Source organism: Anser brachyrhynchus (assembly GCF_964034855.1).
Source record: "Anser brachyrhynchus genome assembly, chromosome: 20".
Classification (NCBI taxonomy): domain Eukaryota; kingdom Metazoa; phylum Chordata; class Aves; order Anseriformes; family Anatidae; genus Anser; species Anser brachyrhynchus.
This window is the reverse complement of record NC_137713.1, coordinates 5,201,246-5,223,100: the sequence shown is the minus strand read 5'-3', so window position 1 is coordinate 5,223,100 and position 21,855 is coordinate 5,201,246. Positions and strand designations below refer to the sequence as shown.

The 21,855-nt window shown below is 70.8% G+C and overlaps 2 protein-coding genes across 10 annotated transcripts; one reads left to right on the top strand and one right to left on the bottom strand.

Annotated features, from left to right (window-relative positions):
• Positions 1-125: 125 nt before the first annotated feature.
• GIT1 (GIT ArfGAP 1) lies at positions 126-8,901 on the bottom strand. 4 transcript variants are annotated; one of them, XM_080563304.1, is made up of 21 exons: positions 8,621-8,901; positions 5,660-5,793; positions 5,462-5,574; positions 5,271-5,376; positions 5,100-5,186; positions 4,835-4,965; positions 4,648-4,742; positions 4,507-4,549; positions 4,238-4,264; positions 3,910-3,958; positions 3,751-3,823; positions 2,977-3,074; positions 2,639-2,878; positions 2,389-2,541; positions 2,066-2,293; positions 1,864-1,917; positions 1,521-1,607; positions 1,353-1,426; positions 1,075-1,257; positions 933-996; positions 126-857 (listed from the first exon to the last, which is right to left on the bottom strand). In XM_080563304.1, exons 1-21 carry the CDS (start codon positions 8,670-8,672, stop codon positions 645-647), a joined length of 2,304 nt encoding a protein of 767 aa, XP_080419430.1. In that variant the 5' UTR covers positions 8,673-8,901; the 3' UTR covers positions 126-644. The 4 variants fall into 4 exon arrangements, with proteins under 4 accessions (XP_080419430.1, XP_080419432.1, XP_080419431.1 ...); XM_080563306.1 differs by lacking the exon at positions 1,864-1,917; XM_080563305.1 differs by lacking the exon at positions 4,238-4,264.
• Positions 8,902-12,922: 4,021 nt separating this feature from the next.
• ANKRD13B (ankyrin repeat domain 13B) lies at positions 12,923-20,786 on the top strand. 6 transcript variants are annotated; one of them, XM_080563262.1, is made up of 16 exons: positions 13,223-13,313; positions 13,731-13,804; positions 16,607-16,742; positions 16,882-17,006; positions 17,094-17,139; positions 17,295-17,480; positions 17,556-17,745; positions 18,072-18,138; positions 18,227-18,308; positions 18,393-18,457; positions 18,548-18,678; positions 18,786-18,943; positions 19,075-19,227; positions 19,318-19,478; positions 20,264-20,344; positions 20,486-20,786. In XM_080563262.1, exons 1-16 carry the CDS (start codon positions 13,238-13,240, stop codon positions 20,711-20,713), a joined length of 1,959 nt encoding a protein of 652 aa, XP_080419388.1. In that variant the 5' UTR covers positions 13,223-13,237; the 3' UTR covers positions 20,714-20,786. The 6 variants fall into 6 exon arrangements, with proteins under 6 accessions (XP_080419387.1, XP_080419391.1, XP_080419392.1 ...); XM_080563263.1 differs by having other exon boundaries at positions 20,264-20,340; positions 20,486-20,783; XM_080563264.1 differs by having other exon boundaries at positions 17,337-17,480; positions 20,264-20,340; positions 20,486-20,782.
• The last annotated feature ends 1,069 nt before the right edge of the window (positions 20,787-21,855 follow it).

Sequence of the window (21,855 nt, the reverse complement as noted above, 5' to 3'; positions counted from 1 at the left end):
GGGCCAAGGGGACTGGGTGAAACGTGAGCGTGGCGCCGGGCTCCCTGCAGCCCTCGCTATGGTGGGGACGGGATAGGGTCACCCCCGCGTCGCCCCAAAGCCCCCCCAGCTGTAGGAGCCGGGGGTCCGTGCAATGCTCACATCTTTATTGATACAAATGTACAAGAACACATCTTACAGTAGGGAGCGCGGCCCCGGCGTGGGGCAGGACGCCCGGGGAGGGGGGGGGGGGGCCGCGGGCATCCCGGTCCAGTGTAACGCTGCCGGCGGCCCCGGGGGTACCGGCCGCCCGGCGAGGAATGAGGAGGGGAGGGGGGGACATCGCCGCCGCCAACACGGGCAGCTCCACACGCTATGTACAGGATAAGTTAGGCGCATGCCCCAGGGGGGGCTGTGCGGGGCAGGCAGGGGTCTGTACAGGGGGACGCAGGCACCTACCCCACAGCTGAGCACCAGCTCCGCGGCGGCGCCGGGGGGGTGGGGGGGATGCGGGGGCTCGCCCCGCGCCCTGGCCCCGCAAGGGCTAAGGCCACTTGCACCCCCGCGTGCCAAACGCCGCCAGAAAGGAAGGAGGAGGAGATGGGGGGAGAGGAGAGGAGAGGAGAGGAGAGGCCGGGGAGGTGCAGGAGGGCGCGGGCCGGCGCTCACTGCTTCTTCTCGCGGGTGGTGATGGTGACCAGCTGCTTGGCGGCCTTGGCGATGTCGTAGGCACACTGGATGACCTGCTGCGTCAGGAGCTGGTAGTCCACGGCGGCGCCCGGCTCGGGGGGCACGGTCTTGCGGCACTCGCTCTGCAGCCGGTAGGCGCTGGCGTTGAGCAGCCGCAGCGAGCTCCGCACCGTCTCCAGCGCCGGCTTCTGCGGGGGGGGGACAGCGTCAGGGCACGGGCCGGGGACGATGTGGGGAGATTGGGGCCACCCCAACCCTCCTACCTTGGGGAAGAGCGATGCCATCTCCGTCACGGCCAAGTGGATCTTCTCCGAGCAGGGCACAAAGCTGGGGGACAGGAGAGGGGTTAGGGGTGGGGGGGCACACGACGGCTCCTGGCCCCCCAGGGCCGCGGCGCAGCCCTACCTGTCGTGCTTGGACTCCTGGGCAGCCCGCAGCAGCTCCTGGATGTTCTTGGTGACCTGCTCGGTTTTGAGGATGACGTCCTCCGTGCTGGGCAGCCCGGGATCCAGCTCCCCGTCCAGCGGGTCCAGCTCGTGGGGGAAGTCCTCGTCCTTGCTCAGCTCCACGAAACGCTTCCCCTCCACGCTGCGGGGACCAAAACGCCCGCAGGTCAGCGCCAGCCCCACGTCCCCAGGTCCCCAAAGCGGGGTGGCAGCGCAGTCCCCAGCCCCGTTACTCACCCAAGCAGGATCTCGCCCGCCTGGGTGTTGTCGTAGTCGCTGTCGGTGCCGCTGCCGTGCCGGTCCAGTTTGCTCTGTAGGGCAGAGGAGCGGCGTCAAAGCCTTGCCCAGCCCCAATCCTGCACGGGGACAGGGTCCCCCCACCCCAAATCCACCCCAGTACGTCACCATGTGCCGGGCACCATCAGGCGGGCAGGAGAGCAGCGGGGAGGACGGGGGAAAGGGCATGGAGGAGGCCGACGGACCTTTCCGCATCTGGAGGGGGAAGAAAGGGGGGAGACGGCGCTGAAGGGGGCGCGCAGGACCCCGCGGAACCGACCCCGGGCACGCGCAGGGGAGGACGAGCAGAGGGGACACGGCCGCCCTGCATGCGGGAACCTCCCGGGGGGGGGTGTCCCGGCCGTGCAGGGGAGGGGGGGACACATCCCAGGAAGACGTGGAGGGCTGGCACTCGGGAGGACGATGGCCACCACGTCCCATGCAGGAGCCGCCCCCGCCGCGGCCCCCTTACCCGGTACACGCTGGCCGGGATGTGCATGGAGTACAGAGCCTCGTCCTCCGCCTCCTGGCGACACACGAAAGGGTAAGGCCCCGCCGCCCCCGGCCCCCCAGGGAAGGAACCCAGCTCTGCATCGCCACCAACCCCTTGGGGTGCCCTCAGCTGCCCCCCAGACCCCCCAAACCCCCCCGTCCCCCTCCTCTGGAGCACTCACGCTGCTGCCGAAGGGCTGCAGCCTGGTCACAAGCTCCTCCACCGGCTGCCCGAAAGGTTTCAGAGCCGAGCCGGGCTCGTACATGGAGAAGGCCTGGCGGTCCCGGCGGTGCGGGGGGGCCGTGCCGGGGGGGTGCCCGTGCTCCGGGCGCTCGCTGGGGGCCGGGGCCGGGTGCGGGGGCCCCGTCTGCTGCCGGATCTGCGTGTTTTCCGACTGCAGCTTGTGGATCTGCAGCAAGGCGAAGGAAAAATTAGGAGGGGGGGGGCGGGGATAGGCAGGGATAAGGGGGTGTACGATGGGGGTCCCGGCGGCCCCGCACCCACCTCGCGCTGCAGCCGGCGCAGCTCGTCGCTCAGGCTGTTGTTCACCTTCATCAGCTGCTGCACCTTGGCCTCCGAGGCGGCCAGGGCCTTCTTCACCTCCAGGTACTCCTGCAGCGTGATGGGGCCATCCGACAGGTCCGAGGAGTCCATGCTCTGCGGGGAGAGGGGCTCAGCGCCAGGATCCGACCCCGGCAGGGGGGCGCTGAGCGGCGGGGAGGAGGAGGGGGGGGGGGGCGCGCACGGGGCTCACCCGGGCACGGTTGTTGCGGGAGGCGTTGCGCAGCAGCTCCTGGTCCGTGTCCTCGTCGGAGGCGACGCTGTCGTAGTCGTGCTGGTCGTCCAGGTCGCTCTGGCTCCGCAGGGAGAAGTCGAGGTCGCCCGTGGGGCTCAGCAGGCTCTTCCCTTGCTGCCGGCGCTTGGCCTCCCCGAGGATGTCGATGAGCAGCGTGGCGAACTCCCTGGCGTTGAACCTGGCCAACTTCTGCCGGCCCTGGGAGGTGAAGGGGGGGGGGCGGGGGGGTTAGAAAAGGGGTGAGGGGGGGGGCTCCGGGGCTTGGGAGGGGGCACGAGGGGCCCGGCGGGGCTCACCTGGTTGCGGGTGGCCGAGTACTCGGGGTTGACGGGCAGGAAGGGGACGGCGCTGCGCTCCGTCACCAGCGTGCTGTGGTTCTGCGTCGTCAGCCACACTGCGGGCAGGGACCCGGCGTCACGGGGGGCTCCGACCCCACACCGGGGGGCAGCCGAGGCCGGGGGGTGGGGGGGGATCCCAGGGGTGCTGTCCCCACCCCCGGCAGGCCGCGGGGCCGGCAGGACGCAGGCGCGGGCTCGGGGCCAGCGTGCTGGGGCTGGGAGCGGAGCCCAGCTGTGCTGACGGGAATCGCCTCCCCCAGCCACCCCATCTGCCCCGGGGGGGGGCTCCCCACACCCGGGACCCCCAGATCCCTTTGGGGCACAGCCCCGTGGCCGCCCCCAGCCAAGGGTGGAGCAATTTTGGCATGCACATCGCTGCCTGCCCTTCCCTGGAAAAGGATCCCCCCCCCCGCACCCTTCCCTGAGGACCCAGAGCACCCCACAAAAGCAGACCAGGGCTTGTCCCCCCCAGCCCCGGGGCTCGGGGGGGGGGGGGCCCAGCACCCACCTCCAGCACCCCCACGTCCCGTCGCGTGGCAGCAGCCCGTTGCGTGGAGGAAACGGCCCCCGGCCCCGGCCGGAGGAATGAGGAAGGAGGGGCCTGTGGTGCCGGATCGCTCCCCCCCCCAGCTGCCTGCTCCTGCTCCTCCCCGAGCCGGGACGCCCGCCAGCACCGAGCGGGGGGGGGACACCCTGCGGCCACCCCCGGCTGCTCCCTGTGGCCCCGCTCACCCGCGTCGTTCTCCCGGCGATCCACCTCGTCGTACACGTCCATGGCCAGCTCCTCGAAGAGGCGGTTGCTGAGCTGCAGCAGGACGGGGGGGGGACACAAATGTCAGGCCATGGGGGGTGGCAGGCGCTGAGCCCCCCCCGGCCCCGCTCCCCACTCACCGCCTGCAGCTTCTTCTTCGCCGCCTTGGCCAGCTCGGAGAGGTCCAGGCTGCGGGGTGCATGGAGGGGGGGGGGACACACACAAATTGGGGGTTATTCCTGTTTTTTCCCCACCAAAACGCTCCCCAGATGCACCCCAGATGCCCCCGGGCTTGGGGGGGGGCTTCGCTGAGCAGGGAGAAGGGCTGGCGGGCAGGCACGGGGCCGGGGGGCGAGGTGGCACGGGGCGAGCGGGACCCCCCCACCCGGGTGCCCCCCGCCGGGCTGCGCTGAGCGCCGGGGGCTGCAGCGGGGGGGCCCCCGGTGCCGAGAGCCGAGCGGACAATACCTCTGTGCCATGCACTTTGGGCGCACCCTGCGCTCCGGAGAAGGCAGCGGAGGGAAGAACAGGATAAAGGAGGACGTTAAACGCGCACGCACGGCCCCCCAGCCACGCTACACGGGCCCCCCCACCCCATCCCACACACACACACACCCCCCCCCGCCAAAAGATGCTCCAACGCCGGTCACGGGCAGGCGGCCGCGGTCCCCCCCTCGGCCCAGCGGGGACGCCGGGGGGGACGGGGCGTGTCGGCGGCGTGGCCGCGGGGCGCTCACCTGTCTGCCATCTGCGGGATGATGTAGTGCCCGTTCTTGTGGTCTGCGCAAAGACAGGGGTGGTGAGAGCGGCCCCCCCTTTTTACCCGCCCCCCCCCCCCCCGCCAAGGGCTGAGCCCCGGCGCCGAGCCCGGCACTCACCCGGCTTCCTGCCGCAGAGGTAGAAGGCCAGCCGGTCGGTCAGCTCGTACTGGCACTCCACCAGCCGCTCCGCCAGCTCGTGCTGGGCCGCCTGCCTGTGGGGGGCACGGGCGGCGGTGATGCCGGCCCCGGGGTGCTGGTGAACCCCCCCTCATTATCCTCCCACCCCCCCCGCCCCCACACTCACCTGGCGTAGTCGATGGGGGTCCGGCCGTTCACGTCGGGCGCCCCAGGGTCGGCGCCGTAGACCACCAGCAGCTCTGCCTGCAGGATCTGCCCGGCCTTGGCCGCCACGTGCAGCGGCGTGGTGCCCTTCTCCTGCGGGCACGGCGGGCATCAGCCTCCAGGGCCGGGCAGGAGCACACCCCGGGGGGGCTCCGAGACCCCCCAGGGCCCCACAGCCAGCCCCCATAGCTGACCCCGCAGCCAGCCCCACGGCACGGGGTGCTCACCGGGTGGAAGAAGTTGGCCTGAGCCCCCAGCGAGAGCAGGCGCAGGCAGGTCTCCAGGTTGCCCGTCCGCACGCTGGAGTGCAATTGCTGTGGGAGGAGAGGCGGGGGGGGGGGTAAATGCTGGGTTTGTCCCCCCACCACCACGGGGGGGGGTGGTCCCCGCGCCCCCACCTTGCTGAGGTCCTTGGCGGTGACGCCGTCGTCGTCCCGGCAGGGCAGCTTGTGGACGAAGGCCAGCATCTGGTACTTGGCGCGGATGAACTCCGACTTGGTGGGGCTGGTGGGGAGGCGGCGGGGGGCAGGCGGTGAGGTGGGGGGGGGCACCCGGCCGCCGCAGCCCCCTCCCCGCGGCCCGCACTTACTGCACTTTGTCCTGCGGGTTGGCCTTGCGGCGCCCGCTCTGCACCTGGGCCGGATCCAGCAGCGAGTGCTCCCAGATGGAGTTGGCCCCGTTGCTGGCCAAGGTGTGCACCATCTGCGGGGCAGAGGCACGGCGGTGGGCGCCGGGACCCCCCCCCCCGCCCCCCCCAAGGCCCCCTCCCCAAGGCCGGGGCACCCACCTGGAGCAGGGTGGCGGGCCAGGGGCTGTGGCGCAGGTGCTTGACGATGGAGATGTGGCGGCCCAGGCTGCGGTGCACGCTGCAGCACTCGTCGCAGATGAGGACGCCGCGGTTGATGGAGGCCCAGCCGGGGTCTGCGGGGGGCACGGGGCGTTATGGGGGGGGGTCCCCCCCTTCCATCCAACACCCGAATTTTGGAGGGGGGGGTGGTGTTGCCGCAGCAACGCGGCGGTTTCCCAGGCGATGGCGAGGGGCTCATCCCACCGCCGGGGAAACCCAAAGGTTTCCATTGGCAACCAGGCACCGGCTGGGGGGGGGGGGGGGGAAGGATTCGGCCTCCCCCAGCACGAGGGCGGCTGGCAGCAGGGGCAACGCCAGCCCCACGCAGCGAGCGGGGGCACCCCGACCTGGGGGGGCCGTGCACCCCCTGAGCTCCGGGCTGGGCACGGGGAGGGGAAGGGGGGGGGTCTCCGGCTGGGCGCAGCGCACCCCCCAAAAGGGTGGGCACCCACGCACGCAGCCGTCGCTGGTTTTGCAGCCCCCCCAGATTTGGGGAGCTGATGCTGTGCCCCCCGCCTCCAGCACCGTGCCCCCTCCCCAGCCCCAGTTGCTGCCCCCCCTCCCGGCCCGGCCGGACTGGAGCCCTTTGTGTCCCCATGAGAACAAAGGGACGTTTGAGCGGCCGCGCCGCTGGCACCGGCCCCGCTCCGGCCACGGCACCCACGGGGGCCTCGCTGCTGGCCCGGGGGGGGCAGCTCCCCCCAACCAGCACCCCAAACAGGTCCTGGCCCCCACCCTGCATGGGTGGAAAGGGCAGGGGACAGATGGGGCAGGGGGCATCACCCTCCTGCACGCAGGTTGTCCCCGACGGCCCCTCCGCTGTGACAGAGCCGTGCCAGCCTCTGCCCAGCCCCACAGCCGGCACTTCCACCCTTGTTTCTGTAGGGCCTACACAAACACCCCGCTGTGCCACGGGAGGAAGGGACGCACGCAGGGGCACACAGCCCGGGGGGGGGGGGTGGCGGCCCTTGCTGCCCACCCTGTCCCCAAATGGTGCCTTGTCCCCGCGACCCCGCGGAGGAAGGCAGGCGAGCAGCCAGGCTCCGGCGCTTCCTTCCTGCCTGCGGGGTCCCGGCCCCCTCCCCAAGACCCCACTGGTGGTCCCACAGTGTGACGGGCAGCCCTGAGGACCCCATTTTGGGGGGTGCACCCAGCACCGGCCCCCCAGCCCACCCCCCCCCCAGCCTGGCAGCGCTGCCCGGGCAGATGGCAGCGCCTTGGCAGCCGGCGCGGCTGCATCTGCGCCTCCGCGCCCGCGGCCCACGGGGCGCTGCCGGGAACAGGACGCTGCGTGCAGGGCCGGGGTGGGGGGGGGGTGGGGGGGGACACCGTGACACCAGCCCGGCTTCTGCAGCCCCAGCACCCTATAGATTTGGGGTCCCACGGTGTGTCACCCCTTCTGCACCAGCAGGACCCGGAGGGATGCGTGGGGGCATCGGGGTGGCTTGGAGAGCCTTGGCACGGAGGGACCCCGCACCCCGAGGCAGCGCCGTCCCCGCGCTGGGATGTGTGTAACGGGGTGGGGGGGGGGGCTGATGCAGAAGCCCCCCCAGCCCCAGCGAGGGGAGGGTTGGGGCCAGCTGGCACCCCCACCTGGGGACAGCAGGGCGGGTTTGGGGCTGAGCAGGGCAGGCAGCGAGGCCGGGGCACCCCGGGCACCCCTCGGGGCACCCACGTGGGGCCGCGCATCCCCGGCACGGGCGCTCCCAGCGCGGTAGGAAGCGGCCTCTGGACTTTATAACTCATTTCCTCACATGGCTGCCGGGCGATAAGAGATTGGAAGAAACTGGTTTCCATTTCCACCCCCGTGCTGGGAGCCTCGGCACCGCCAGGCTCGCGGCGCCCCGCGGAGAGCCCCGGGTACCCCCCCGCTGCCCCCGCTCGCCCACCACCGGCCGGGGCAGCCCCGCGCCCACGCGTGCCGCCGGCTCTCCTGGCAGGATCCGGCCCTTGGCACGTGGCCGGAATAATTTCGGCACAGCCTTCGCTCGCGGGCAGCTTTCCGGGGCCGGCTGCGAGGCCAGCCTCGACGCTCGGGCCCCGTTCATTCATCGCCTCGGCGCCGCGGGGCCGGCCGCCGGCACGGGTTTTGGGGAGCGGCCCCCGGCACGACGCCCGCGGGCTGGCACCCGGCGCCGGGGCTGCGGGCACCGGCACCGCCGCGGATGGGAACCGTCATGCCCAGGCTCAGGCTGCGGCTTGCAGCCCTGCTCTGCCCGCCCAGGAGCCAGCCGGCGTGGGCGCTGGGGGGGCCATGGGGAGGGTCCCCCCCCCCCCAAACCCTGCCCTCAGCCGGGTCCCCCAGGCGGCACCGGGAGCGCCCGCGCCGAGGGGCGCGGAGGCTGTGGTGGTGCACTGGGGTCACAGTTGGGGTGCTGCAGGAGATTCCTTGGGCTGGGGGGGGTACAAGGGGGGGGGTGCTCGGTGTGGGGGGGGGTATTTGGGCGCAGGGCTGCTGGGGGGATGCAGGGTTCCCAAGGGGCGCGGTGCGGGGTGCGAAGGGGGCTCGCTGTGGGGTGCGGATGCAGCCCTTGGCACCGCTTTTAGCGGGGGGGGGGGGGGCGCACAGAGGGGGGGTGCAGGGTTTGGGGGGGGGGAAATGGGGGTGCTGCGGGCGTACCGGGGGGGCACAGCGCTTGGTGTACCATGGGGGGCTCACCGGGGGGGCTACGAGCCAGCTCCTGGGGGGCTACGGGGGTGCGACTGCAACCGGGGGGGGGGGGCACAGACAGACGGGGGGGGGCGGGCACCGGCAAGGTGCAACCGGAGCCGCAACCGGAGCCCACCGGAGCTGGGGGGGTGGGGGGGGGGGCAACGGAGACTCCGGGGGCTGCAGCCGCTGGACGGGGAAGGGGGGGCCCGGGGGGGGCGGGGGCTGGGAGGGGGGGGGTCAGCCCTTACCTGGGGCGCTGCAGTCGGCGCACACCTCGGCCCGCTGCGCCTTCCGGGACATCCTCAGCGGCGAGGCGGGCCCGGGCCCGGGCCTCTGCGCCAGCGTGGGGGGGGCGGCGGCGGCGCGGTCCGGGCCCGCCGGGGGCACCGGGCCGGGCGGGGGGGGGGGGGGGGAGGAGGAGGAGGAGGAGGAAGAGGAGGAGGAGGAGGAAGGGGAAGGGGGGGGGACAGACGGCGAGGGGCCCCCCGGCCGGGGCTGCCGGCTGCTCCCAGCGCCCGGCGGCTCCGCAGGAAGCGGCGCAGGCCCGGCCCCGGCGGAGGAGGGGCCCCGCCGCCGCCCCCGCCCCGCGCCCCGGCCGCCGCCGCACCGGTACCGGCACCGCCCGCACCGCCCGCACCGGTACCGGCACCTCCTGCACCGCACAGCCCCGGTACCGGCACCGCCCCGGTACCGGCACCGCCCCGATACCGATACCGGCACAGCCCGGTTCCGGAACCGCACCGCCCCGCTACCGGCACACCCAGCCCGTGGGCACCCGCTGCGGGGCGGGAGGCACCGGTGATGGAGCAGCCCCCGTCTGCAGCCCGGTCCTGGTTCTGGGCACCCCCTGGTTCTGGTCCTGAGCTTAGTCCTGATCATGGTCCTGGTACAACGCATCTCCTGGTCCTGGTCCTGGTCCTGATCTTGGTCCTGGGCATTCCCTGGTCCTGGTCCTGGTCCTAGTCCAGGGCATCTCCTGGTCCTGGCCATCCCCTGGTCCTAGTCCTGGTCCTGATCCTAGTCCTAGTCCTAGTCCTGGTCCTAGTCCTGGTCCTGGTCCTGGTCCTGGTTCTGGTCCTAGTCATCTCCTGATCCTGGTCCTGATCTTGCTCCTAGTCCTGGTCTTGGTCCTAGTCCTAGTCCTGCTCCTAGTCCTGGTCTTGGTCCAGTGCATCTAATGGTCCTGGGCATCCCCTGGTGCTGGTCCTGGTCCTGGCCCTGGGCATCTCCTGGTCCTGATCCTGATCCTGGTCCTAGTCCTGGTCCTGGTACAATGCATCTCCCGGACCTGGTCACCTCCTGGTCCTGGTCCTGGTCCTGGTCCTGGTCCTAGTCCTGGTCTTGATCCTAGTCCTAGTCCTGGTCCTAGTCCTAGTCCTAGTCCTAGTCCTAGTCCTAGTCCTAGTCCTAGTCCTGGACCTGGGCATCTCCTGGTCCTGGGCATCTCCTGGTCCTGATCCTGGTCCTGGTACAACGCGTCTCCCGGACCTAGTCATCTCCTGGTCCTGGTCCTGGTCCTGGTCCTGGTCATCTCCTGATCCTGGTCCTGATCTTGCTCCTAGTCCTGGTCTTGGTCCTAGTCCTAGTCCTGCTCCTAGTCCTGGTCTTGGTCCAGTGCATCTCATGGTCCTGGGCATCCCCTGGTGCTGGTCCTGGTCCTGGTCCTGGCCCTGGGCATCTCCTGGTCCTGGTCCTGATCCTGGTCCTAGTCCTGATCCTGGTACAATGCGTTTCCCGGACCTGGTCATCTCCTGGTCCTGGTCCTGGTCCTGATCCTAGTCCTGGACCAGGACATCTCCTGGTCCTGGTCCTAGTCCTGGTCCTGGTCCTAGTCCTGGACCAGGGCGTCTCCTGGTCCTGGGCATCTCCTGGTCCTGATCCTGGTCCTGGTACAATGCGTCTCCCGGACCTAGTCATCTCCTGGTCCTAGTCCTGGTCCTGGTCCTGGTCCTGGTCATCTCCTGATCCTGGTCCTGATCTTGCTCCTAGTCCTGGTCTTGGTCCTAGTCCAAGTCCTGCTCCTAGTCCTGGTCTTGGTCCAGTGCATCTCATGGTCCTGGGCATCCCCTGGTGCTGGTCCTGGTCCTGGTCCTGGCCCTGGCCCTGGGCATCTCCTGGTCCTGATCCTGATCCTGGTCCTAGTCCTGGTCCTGGTCCTGGTCCTGGTCCTGGTCCTGGTCCTGGTCCTGGTCCTGGTCCTGGACCAGGGCATCTCCTGGTCCTGGGCATCTCCTGGTCCTGATCCTGGTCCTGGTACAATGCGTCTCCTGGTCCTGGTCCTGGTCCTGGTCCTGGTCCTGGTCCTAGTCCTAGTCCTGGTCCTAGTCCTGGTCCTGGTCCTACTCCTGGACCAGGGCATCTCCCCAACCTGGTCATCTCCTGGTCCTGGTCCTGGTCCTGGTCCTGGTCCTGGTCATCTCCTGATCCTAGTCCAGATCTTGCTTCTAGTCCTGGTCTTGGTCCAGTGCATCTCGTAGTCCTGGGCATCCCCTGGTGCTGGTCCTGGTCCTGGCCCTGGACATCTCCTGGTCCTGGTCCTGATCCTGATCCTAGTCCTGGTCCTGATCCTGGTCCTGATCCTAGTCCTGGTCCTGGTCCATGGCATCTCCTGTTCCCGGGCATCATCTGGTCCTGGTCTTGGTTTTGCTCCTAGTACTGGTGTTCGTCCAGCTTCTCTCTTGGTCCTGGGCATCCCCTGGTCCTGGTCCTTGTCCTGATCCTGATCCTGTTCCTGGTCCTCGTCCTGATCCTGGTCCTGGTCCTGGTCCTGGTCCTGGTCCTGGTCCTGGTCCTGGTCCTGGTCCTGGTCCTGATTCTAGTCCTGGTCCTCGTCCTGATCCTGATCCTGATCCTGATCCTGGTCCTAGTCCTGGTCCTGGTCCAGGGCATCTCCTGTTCCTGGGCATCATCTGGTCCTGGTCTTGGTCCTGCTCCTGGTCCTGGTCTTGGCCCAGCTTCTCTCTTGGTCCTGGGCATCCCCTGGTCCTGGTCCTGGTCCTGATCCTGATCCTGGTCCTGGTCCTTGTCCTGATCCTGATCCTGTTCCTGGTCCTTGTCCTGATCCTGATCCTGTTCCTGGTCCTGGTCCTGGTCCTGTTCCTGATCCTAGTCCTGGTCCTTGTTCTGACCCTGATCCTGATCCTGATCCTGGTCCTAGTCCTGGTCCTGGTCCTGTTCCTGATCCTAGTCCTGGTCCTCGTTCTGACCCTGGTCCTGTTCCTATTCCTGATCCTAGTCCTGGTCCTGGTCCTGCTCCTGCTCCTGGCCCTGGGCATCTCCCGCTCCTGGTCCTGATCCTGCCCCAGCCCCCCCAGCCCATGGCGCTGCTCCACTCTGCCCCCAGCCCTGCACCCCCAGGTCCCCGAGCACCCCTGGTCCTGCCCGGTGCCCCCCGAGCCCCGCGCCCCCACTGCCCCAGTCCCGGCCACAGCGTGGGGTCACTGCGGGCAGCCTGGGCCGGGCGGGGGGGCACAGGGACCCCTGCCAACCCCCCCCAGGGGCAGTCAGGGGGTCCCCACCTGTGGACCCCCCATGATGGATGAACCCCCCCACCACGTAGGGGAGGTGCAGAGGGGGGGACAAGGCCAAGGGGGATTGGGGTGAGGACGGTTTAGGGTCCCTCTGGGGGGGGGGTCCCACTGGGGACCCTCCGGTGTCACCATTGGGACCCAAGGACACCAAAGGGGGGGGGGGGTCCGGATCCTGCCCCCCCCCCCCCCGGGCCTGGCAGCGCTGTGACCTCACCGCTGGTTGCCATGGGGATGGCCTATGACGTCATAGGGCAGCGGGGTGCGGGGAGATGGGGGGGGTCCTGGGGGGGGGGGTCCTGGGAGGGGTCCTGGGAGGGGGGGGGGGGGGGCTTGGGGAGGGGGGGGTCCCGGCCACCGGCTGCCTCCGGGGCCCGGCGGGGCGGGGAAAGGCAGCGCTGGGGGGGGGGGGGGCACCCCGCGGCACCGGGGGGCTGGGGGGGTACGGGGGGGTCCTGGGGGGGTCCGGGGGGGTCCGGGGAGGGGGGGGGGCATCGGGAGCGTGGCGCCGGCGGGGAGGCCGGGCCGGGCAGCGGAGGCCCAGCCTCGCATTGTTCTCGGGAGGCCGCCGGAAAAGGCAGAAACGCAGGAGGAAAAGGGAAATGGGGGGGGGGGGGGGGAAGCTGCTGCTGATGGGGGGGGGGGGTCGGGACACCACGGCCCCCCCCCGGCGGTGTCCTGCTGTGAGCCCGGGGGGGAGAATCACCCACCTTGGGGGGGGGGCAAATCAGGCTGGGGTGGGAGGGGGGGGAATATGGGGGGGTGGGGGGTGGAATTGGGGGAGGTGAATATGGGGGGGGGGACACAGGGGTGTCCCTTGTCAGCCCCCCCCCCCCGCCCCATGCACACACACGGCGGGGGGGGGGGGGTTGGCTGGGGGTGCGGGGCGGAGGAGGAGGAGGAGGAGGAGGAGGAAGGGGGCGATGCCCGGTGACTACAAGTCCCATGAGGCCGGGCGGTGCGGAGGAGGTGGGGGGGGGGACCGCGGGGAGTGTGTGTGTGGGGGGGGGGATGTGTGTGTGTGTTGGGGGGGGGGGGGGGCAGCCCCGGCCGGGAGGTGCCCGCCCCGCTCCGCTCCGCTCGGCTCCGCGCCCCGCGCCCCGCTCCGCCCCGCTCCGCGCCCGCCGCTCCAGCATGCACGGAGGATGCTCGCGTCTTGCTCGGGCAGGAAGGGGCCGGAGGGCAGGTACCCGCTGCACTACCTCGTCTGGCACAACCGGGCCCGGGACCTGGACCGGGAGCTCAGCGCCAAGCAGGTGGGGGAGGCGGGGGGGGGGGGGGGGGGGGGGGCATCCCCGGCACGGCTCGGCTCGGAACGGAACGGCCCGGGCTGATGCAATGCTGCCCGCACGGGCTGGGGCCGGTGAGGATGAGGATGGTGAGGATGAGGATGGTGGTGGTGAGGATGAGGATGGTGAGGATGAGGATGGTGAGGATGCTGGTGGTGGTGCCGGTGAGGGTGCCGGTGATGAGGGTGGCGGTGAGGATGCGGATGGAGACAGGGACGGGGACGGGGATGGAGGTGGGGTTGGGGTCCCCCCCCTCCACAACGCCAGCAGGGCTCAGGGTCCCCCCCCCGTGCCCCCCCCCCCCCCCCCCCCCGGGCACGGCAGGGCTGTGACAGCCGCCGCCAGCTCTGGCACACAGCGGTGCCCCCCCCCATACACGTGCCCCCAGCTCCCTCTTAGGCCTCTGAGCCCCCCCCCAGACACAGGGTGCTGAGGGCCCAGCGGGGGGTGCGCCCCCAGCTCCCCACCCTTTAGGGCAGGGCGAGGCAGGGCCCCCACCCCCAGGAGGCCAAGCATCCTCCTTGTGCCCCCCCCGGGCCTAGTGACCCCCCCCCAGCTCTCCGATGACCGCGGGCGCGTTCCCAGCCTCCATCTCCCCGCTGCCGTTGCAATCCAGGTAATTAAAACCCAACCCTGAAGACGCAGGAAAACCGCAGGCGCTGGCGGAGGCCGGCGGCCAGGCTGTGCCTCCCCCCCCTCCCCCCAGCCCCCCCCCAGCCTTGGCTACAGCTGCTCGCCCCCCCCCCCCCCCAGCACCCTCCCAGCACCCTAGGGTGCTGCGTGGCCCGAGCCCTGTGCCGGATGGGTGCGGGCAGGGGGTCCCCGCGGTGCCGCGATGCCCCCGCCACACCCGCCTCCATTGTGGGGGCTGGCTGGGGGGGGGGGGGCTGCATGCCGGCATCGCCCCCCCTCATCCCCATCCCCATCACCGCTGGGTTTATTTCCACTGTATTTTGGGGTCGTTTTGTGGTTTTTTTTTTTGTTAGTTTTTTTTTTTCCCCAGGAGCGGCAGAGATCAAAGCAGGGCGTGGGGAGATGCGGGGGCTGCGAGCGGGGGTTTTCTAAGCGAGCCCCCCCCCTGCCCTAGTCCTAGTGTGGGGGGAGCTCCTCCTGGGGCCCCCACCGTGCCCCTGTGGCTGGGGGGGGAGAGCAAAGCCAGCCCCGTGTGCACCCAGGGGTGCACTGGGACGGGGGGGTATGGGTGCTGCAGGCCAGACCGCAGGGCAGGAAGGGTTTGGGGGGGGGGGGGCAGCCTGGCCTGAGCCCCCCCGTCCCCACCCGGGGCATTTGGGGACACGGCTCGGCCCTCTGCAGCCCCGAGCAGCCGGCCCGTGGTGGTGCTGGGGGCTGCCTGTCCCCTGCCTGGGCACCCTGCTCTCCTGCCACCCCGGGGACCCCCACGGGGGCAGTGTCACCCCATGGGACCCCCCCCTCCGCATGCAGGTGCACGGGGCTGGGAGCGCTGGGGCAGCTCGCGGTGCTGCTCCTCCCTGTGCCTCTCGCAGGGCCACACGTGGGTCACCCCTGAACGTCACCGCCGGTCCCCAGGCTGTGCTCGTCCCCACCTGGGGACCACGACCTGGGGGGTCCCCGTGGCGGGGGCAGCGTGGGGACGCGGCCGGCAGTGACACAGCCCCGCAGTGCCAGGACACCCCCATGCCGCCGCCTGCCCCATCTCGCACGGCAGTAATTGGGGTCACCCCGCTGCCCCCTGGGGCTGCGCGGGGACAGCAGCGCCCAGCACCGCCACCCCGCGCTGGTCCCTGTCCTCCCCCCCCCCCGCTGCCACCCGGGCACAGGCGCTGGGGTCCGTGCCCACGCTGAGGTCCCCCCCCACCCTGGGGACAACCCGCAGGGTTTGGGGCGAGGAGCGGCCGTGCTGCGGTCTCACGTGGCACCGCCACCGCCCCAAACACGTCCCCAGCGGGTGTCACAGCCCCAGGACAGGCAGCTGTGCCCCCCCCGGCCCGGGGCTGTCCCACGATCTGCACGGTGGAAACTGGGTCACGCCGTGTCCCCCGGGGCTGGCTCGGGCGCCGTGTCCCCAAATCGGTGGCCCTGGACCCCCCCCCCCCCCCCGCCCCGTGGCGCTGGGGCACGGCTGCGGCTGGGGAGCCCCGCGGAGCCTGCAGCGCCTGTCCCCCAGCTGGGGGGCGATTGCTTTAATTAGAGTCATTTCATTAGCGCAATTAAAAAGCAGCAGTCGCCTGGAGAGCGTTGGAGCAGCACGCGGGTTCCTGGGGAGATGGGGGGGGGGGGGGGTTGTTTGGTTTGGGCGGTGGGGGAAGCCTGGGGGGGTCCCCCTGCCTGGGGAGCCCCCAGGGATGTGGACATGGGGGCACTCATGGCCCTGGGGACATCCCCAGGCCATCGCTGCGATGAGCAGGGGGACACAAGTGATGAGTGGGGGGACTTGCTGGGGGGGGGGGTGAGAGCCCTGTCCCCAGCAGCACGAGCCCCCACTCCACCCCTGCCCGTCCCCAAACCCTGCTGGGGTGCCAGGTCCCCGCCGGCACCTTTGGGTGGCACCTTTGGGTCCTGCAGCTGCCACCTCCTGCCCTGGCAGCATCCGAGTGCCCCCCTCTGGGTACCGCCTGGCCGCTGGAGTGTGGGGAGGATGCTGAGGCTGGGGGGGCTTCCACACAGCTCCATCAGACCCCCAGCTGCACCCCCAGCCCCGGGCACTGGAGGGGGTGACTGCAGCTGCCAACCCCCCCCCGGCAGGACCGCTGCGCAGGGTGCTGGGTGCGCCACCGCCGCTGCTGCCGTCGGGGAGAGCCGGAGCTGGGGGGGGGGATTCCTCGGGGCTGGCTCGGCGCCAGCCTCCAGGCTTGGCACAAACAATCGCAGCCCCGCCGCGGCTCCCCGGGGCTGGGGATGCTCGGAGCAGCCGCTCGCTCCGCTCACGCAGCGCCGCCCGCCCCCGGCTCCGGCGGGGAACACGTGCGCCCGCCGCAGCACCAAGCGTCGCCCGCCGTGCCGCGGAGGGGGCTGCCGGCAGCTGCTGCCTGGCAACTGGGCAGAAACCCCCCCCCAAACCTCCCCAGATCCTCAGAGGTGGGGGCTTTTCACAGCTTTTCACATCCTGAAGCTGCATTGGGTGGCGTGGAGCCCCGTGCACCGGGCTGGGCGGTGACCCTGCTCCATGCCCGTGTCATGGGTGCAGCCCTGCCTGGCCGCGCCGAGCCGTGCTGGGTGCTGGCAGTGACTCCGTGGGGCTGGGGGGAGCAGGAAAACCTTTGGGACAGCATTTTTGGGGCGCGGTGCACATGCACCTGCTCAGGGGGATGGGGATGCTCATGGAGATAGCGGCAAACGGCTGCTTTCCCTGGCCACGAGCCTCACGTCCGTGGGAGGGCACGGGCGGGGGGTCCCGGCCATCCTGGTGCCCCCTGAACCCTGCTGCCCCCCCCCGCAGGCCGACATCGAGCAGCTGGACCCCCGAGGACGCACCCCGCTGCACCTGGCCACCACGCTGGGCCACCTCGAGTGTGCCAGGGTGCTGCTGAAGCATGGAGCTGACGTGGGCAAGGAGAACCGCAGCGGCTGGACGGGTGAGCAGGGGCTCGGGCACGGGCACGGGCATGCTCGCCCTGGTGCCCCAGCTCCCCGGGGGGCTGCTTGCTTGGCGCTACATGCGTGTGGCACCGTGCCGTGCCGTGCCGTGCCACGCTGCCCCTCTCGGCCCCGCAGTGCTGCAGGAGGCCGTGAGCACCCGCGACCTGGAGCTGGTGCAGCTGGTCCTGCGCTACCGCGACTACCAGCGAGCCATCAAGCGCCTGGCCGGGATCCCCATCCTGCTGGAGAAGCTGCGCAAGGTACCTGCCCCAGATGGGGCTGGGGGGCTGTGGGGGGGGGCGCACCACGGCCGGGCTCCTGCCCACCCTGTGTGCTCCCACCGGCAGGCCCAGGACTTCTACGTGGAGATGAAGTGGGAGTTCACCAGCTGGGGTAAGCTTGGGCGGAGTGGGAGCTTCCCAACGCGTCCTCCCCCACCTCCCTTCCCCGTGCCCCCCCCAGGCTTGCCCCTACCCCCCCCCCCATCGGAGGCGCTGGGTGCGTTCCCCCGCCCCGCTCAGCGCTCGCAGCCCACCCGGGGGACGCAGGGTGGCCCCGTCCCCGGCTGGGCTATCGCCGTCTCCCCCCAGTGCCGCTGGTGTCCAAGATCTGCCCCAGCGACACGTACAAGGTGTGGAAGAGTGGCCAGAACCTGCGGGTGGACACCACGCTGCTGGGCTTCGACCATATGACCTGGCAGCGGGGCAACCGCAGCTTCGTCTTCCGCGGGCAGGGTGAGACGGGGGCCGGGGGGGGGGCACGGGGAGGGCACGGGGGCTGTCCCCGCACCGACCGCCCGCTCCCCGCAGACACCAGCGCTGTGGTGATGGAGATCGACCACGACCGGCGGGTGGTCTACTCGGAGACGCTGGCCCTGGCCAGCCACGACCAGGAGGTGCTGCTGGCTGCTGTGCAGCCCACGGAGGAGCAGGTGATGGGGCGGCTCACGGCCCCCGTCGTCACCACCCAGCTCGACACCAAGAACATCGCCTTCGAGAGGTGGGCACGGGCGGTGCTGACCCCCCGGGTGTCTGCATCCTGTCCATCCAAGAGCGATGTCCCATCCCATCCCATCCATCCCGTCCCATCCCATCTTTCCCTTCCCTTCCCATCCCATCCCATCTATCCCGTCCCATCCCGTCCCATCCCATCCCATCTTTCCCTTCCCATCCCATCCATCCCGTCCCATCCCATCTTTCCTTTCCCATCCCATCCCATCCCATCCCATCCCATCCCATCCCATCCCATCCCATCCCATCCCATCCCATCCCTTCCCGTCCCATCCCATCCCACCCATCCCTGACAGCGCCCCGCATCACCCCCAGGAACAAGTCCGGGATCCTGGGCTGGCGGAGCGAGAAGACGGAGATGGTGAACGGGTACGAGGCCAAGGTGAGGGGCAAGGGGCCGAGCCGTGGCGGGGGTACGGCCGGTTTTTGGGGGACACCCACCACCTCTGGCACTCCCCTCCCTCGGACAGGTCTACGGGGCGTCCAACGTGGAGCTGATCACGCGGACGCGGACCGAGCACCTCTCGGACCAGCACAAGGGCAAGAGCAAAGGTGGGGCGAGGGGCTGCGGTGGGCAGGGGGCTGCGGTGGGCAGGGGGGCTTCACCGGCCCCCATCCTCACGCCGTGTCCCGCAGGCAGTAAGACCCCCCTGCAGTCCTTCCTGGGCATCGCCGAGCAGCACGTGGGGCCCAACAACGGGGTGAGTGTGCGGGGCCGGGGTGGGGAGGGAGGGGGGTCTCCGTGGCCACGCTGCCCCCACGCGGTGCCACCATCGGGGCCGTCCCCGCAGACGCTGATCACGCAGACGCTGAGCCACGCCAACCCCACCGCCATCACCCCGGAGGAGTACTTCAACCCCAACTTCGAGCTGGGCAACCGGGACATGGGGCGGCCCATGGAGCTCACCACCAAGACGCAGAAGTGAGGGGGCGAGCGGGGAGGAGGGGACCCCCGCCGTCCCCCCCCTGCCATCGCGGGGCCCCCGGGGTCCCCAGCCCGGCGCCTGTGTCCCCCCCGCGCCCCCGCAGGTTCAAGGCGAAGCTGTGGCTGTGCGAGGACCACCCGCTGTCCCTCTGCGAGCAGGTCGCCCCCATCATCGACCTGATGGCGATCAGCAACGCGCTCTTCGCCAAGCTGCGGGACTTCATCACCCTGCGCCTCCCGCCCGGCTTCCCCGTCAAAATCGGTACTGGGAGGGGGGCACCCAAGCACCCATGGGTGCAGGGAGGGGGCCCTTTGCCGCCAGCACAGCCCATGCAGCCAGCTTCCCTCCCTGCCCTTTATAATTTAATTTATTATTTTTATTATTTGCGGCAGAAATCCCCATCTTCCACATCCTCAACGCCCGCATCACCTTCGGGAACCTCAACGGGTGCGACGAGCCCGTCAGCTCCCTGCGGCACAGCCCCAGCAGCGAGGCGCCCTCGCCCAGCAGCGACTCCTCCAGCGTCAGCAGCTCCAGCTCGCTCAGTAGGTGGCGGGGGGGGCCAGGGGAGGGGGTCCCGGCGGGGGTCCCGGGCAGCGGGGTGCCCAGCCACGCCGGCACCTGTCTCCCCGCAGCGTCGTGCCGGGTGTGCGAGATGGACCCGGCGCTCTTCGAGGTGCCCCGGGGGTACAGCGTGGTGGGCACCCACCAGGACACCCTGCGGGAGGACGAGGACGACCTGCTGCAGTTCGCCATCCAGCAGAGCCTGCTGGAGGCGGGCAGCGAGTACGACCAGGTGGGCTCCGCGGGGAGGCGCCTTCCTCGGCCTCACCCACCGTCCTCCTCCTCGTCCAACATCCCCGGCCTCGTCCTCATCCAACATCCTCAGCCTTGTCCTCCACGTCCAACATCCCCGGCCTCATCCAACATTTTTCTCATCCACCATGCTGATCCTCCTCCTCCAACATCCTCCTCATCCTCCTCCCCCTCCTCCTCATCCAATATCTTCCTTCTCCTCCTCATCCTCATTCAACATCCTCCTTCTCCTCATCCTTATCCTCATCCAACATCCTCCTCATTCTCATCCAACATCCCCAGCCTCATCCAACATCCTCAGCCTTGTTCTCCACATCCAACATCCCCGGCCTCATCCAACATTTTTCTCACCCACCATGCTGATCCTCCTCATCCAACATCCTCCTCCTCATCCTCATCCAAAATCCTCCTTCTCCTCATCCTTATCCTCATCCAACACTCTCCTCCTCCTCCACAGCCTCGTCCAACTTCCTCAGCCTCCTCATTCAACGTTTTCCTCATCCACCATCCGCCTCATCCTCTATCCTCACCCAACCTCCTTCTTCAACCTCACCCAACCTCCTTCTTCATCCTCACCCACTATGCTCGTCCTCCTCATCCGCCGCCCTCCTCATCCTCACCCACCACCCTCCTCACCCTCCCCTGGGCCCAGGGACCCCACGGGGGCCACCCACCCCGCTCCCCGCACCTCTCCCCATCCCCGCACGCCTCGGCGGGGCTCAATTTCCCCTCTGAGCCCCCCCCCAGCCCCTTCTCCGCCCACAGGTCACCATCTGGGAGGCGCTGACCAACAGCAAGCCGGGCACCCACCCCATGTCCCACGAGGGCCGCCGGGGAGACAGGTTGGTAAGGTCCGGCCAGCGTCCCCCCCCCCTCGGGGGGGGTGGTGAGGAGAGGGGCAGGGGGCAATCGCCAGCGGGCACCGACCCCCCAGCTTGTCGTGGGGGTCCCCGGGGATCCCGGCTGAGGCCGTGCCGCCTCCCCCAGGACTCCCCAGCACACGGCAGCCCCCCGTCCCCCGGGCAGCCCGTCCCCGGGGGGGGGCGGGGGTCCCGGGGCGCTGCTCCCCAGCTACGCGGAGCAGCTGCGGCTGGCCATGGCGCTGTCGGCGCGGGAGCAGGAGGAGGCCGAGCGGCGGACGCGGCAGGAGGAAGAGGAGCTGCAGCGCATCCTGCAGCTCTCGCTGACCGAGAAGTGACCCCGCGCCCCCGCTGAGCCCCCCCCGGCCCCGGGGACGGGGAGAACGCGCGGATGGGGCACGGATGGGGGGGGGTAGGGGGGGGGAGCGGGGGGGTTGTGTGTGTGTGTGTGTGTGTGTGAGTGAGTGTGTAAGGGGGGGGCACGCAGAGGACAAATGGGGGGGGCACGATGGTCCCCATAGCTGGGGGGTGGGTGCCTGGGGGGGTGCTGCGGGGGGGTGGCAGGGAGCAGGGGGTGTCCCACAGCCCTATCCCCCCCCCACCCAGCCACCCCCCTGGGGTGCTGCCCGGCCCCTCGCCCTGGGGAGGTGGTGGGGGGCACCCCAGATGGGGTGGGGGGGGGTGGGGGGGCTGTCCCGGGGCACCCCCAGAGCCGTGGGGCTCCAGGCACCCCCTGCTGCCCCCCCCTTGGCCCCACTGCCCAGGCGCTACCAAGTGCACTTACCCGGGAGCTGCTCTGCCTGCCAACGGGGGGGGGGGGGCTCAGCCCCACTGCACCCCCAGCCCACATGGGGCAGCCAAGGGGGTGCCCACAAAGGGATGCCCGGTCTCACTGCCCCCCCTTTTCACCCCCTGCTCGCACCCCCTCATTTCCCTGCTCGGCTGCCCCCCCCCCCCCCCAAGACCCCCATCCTGGCAGCGCTGCACCCCCCCCCCCATCCCGGGCACTGCCCCCCCAGCCCCAAGAGAAACCTTACATCAAATGGTGCTAACCCCCGGGCCCCCACCTCCCCGCCCCGGGCTGCTCCTTCTTTGCACACGGGGGGGCTGCGGGGGCCCCCGGCCTCGCTCCCGCGGGACTTTTCGTAGCGGCCCCCCCGCCACGCACCCCACAAGCGACGTCTGGGCCAGGGCCGGGGGAGCCCCGAGCAGCTCCGACCGCGGCCGACACCAATAAATGCTCTTGAACGGGCGCCTCTCGGCCTCTCTCTGCCCCCCGCCGGGGCCGTGCGGGCAGGGGGGGCGCAGGGCAGGGCCCCCCCATACGGCCCCCGGTCCCTGCCCCACAGCCACGGGAGGCCGAGCCCTTTATTGGAGGGGGGACCCCAGGAGCACCCGTAAATAGGAGCTGTGGGGTCGGGGGGGGGGGGGTAGCACCGTACCCCAGCGTGTGGCTGGGTGGGATGGGGGGGCACGACCCCCCCCCCCAGTCCTGGG

Excerpts from the sequence above, each read along its gene's own strand:
- ANKRD13B (XM_080563261.1), top strand. The coding sequence starts at position 13,045 with ATGCTCGCGTCTTGCTCGGGCAGGAAGGGGCCGGAGGGCAGGTACCCG. Across the intron at positions 18,944-19,074 it reads CGGCTTCCCCGTCAAAATCG|AAATCCCCATCTTCCACATC; the intron begins GTACTGGGAGGG and ends TATTTGCGGCAG. Across the intron at positions 19,479-20,263 it reads CGGGCAGCGAGTACGACCAG|GTCACCATCTGGGAGGCGCT; the intron begins GTGGGCTCCGCG and ends CTCCGCCCACAG.
- GIT1 (XM_080563304.1), bottom strand. The coding sequence starts at position 8,672 with ATGTCCCGGAAGGCGCAGCGGGCCGAGGTGTGCGCCGACTGCAGCGCC. Across the intron at positions 5,187-5,270 it reads CCGCCAAGGACCTCAGCAAG|CAATTGCACTCCAGCGTGCG; the intron begins GTGGGGGCGCGG and ends CTCCTCCCACAG. Across the intron at positions 1,918-2,065 it reads TGCAGCCCTTCGGCAGCAGC|GAGGCGGAGGACGAGGCTCT; the intron begins GTGAGTGCTCCA and ends GTGTGTCGCCAG.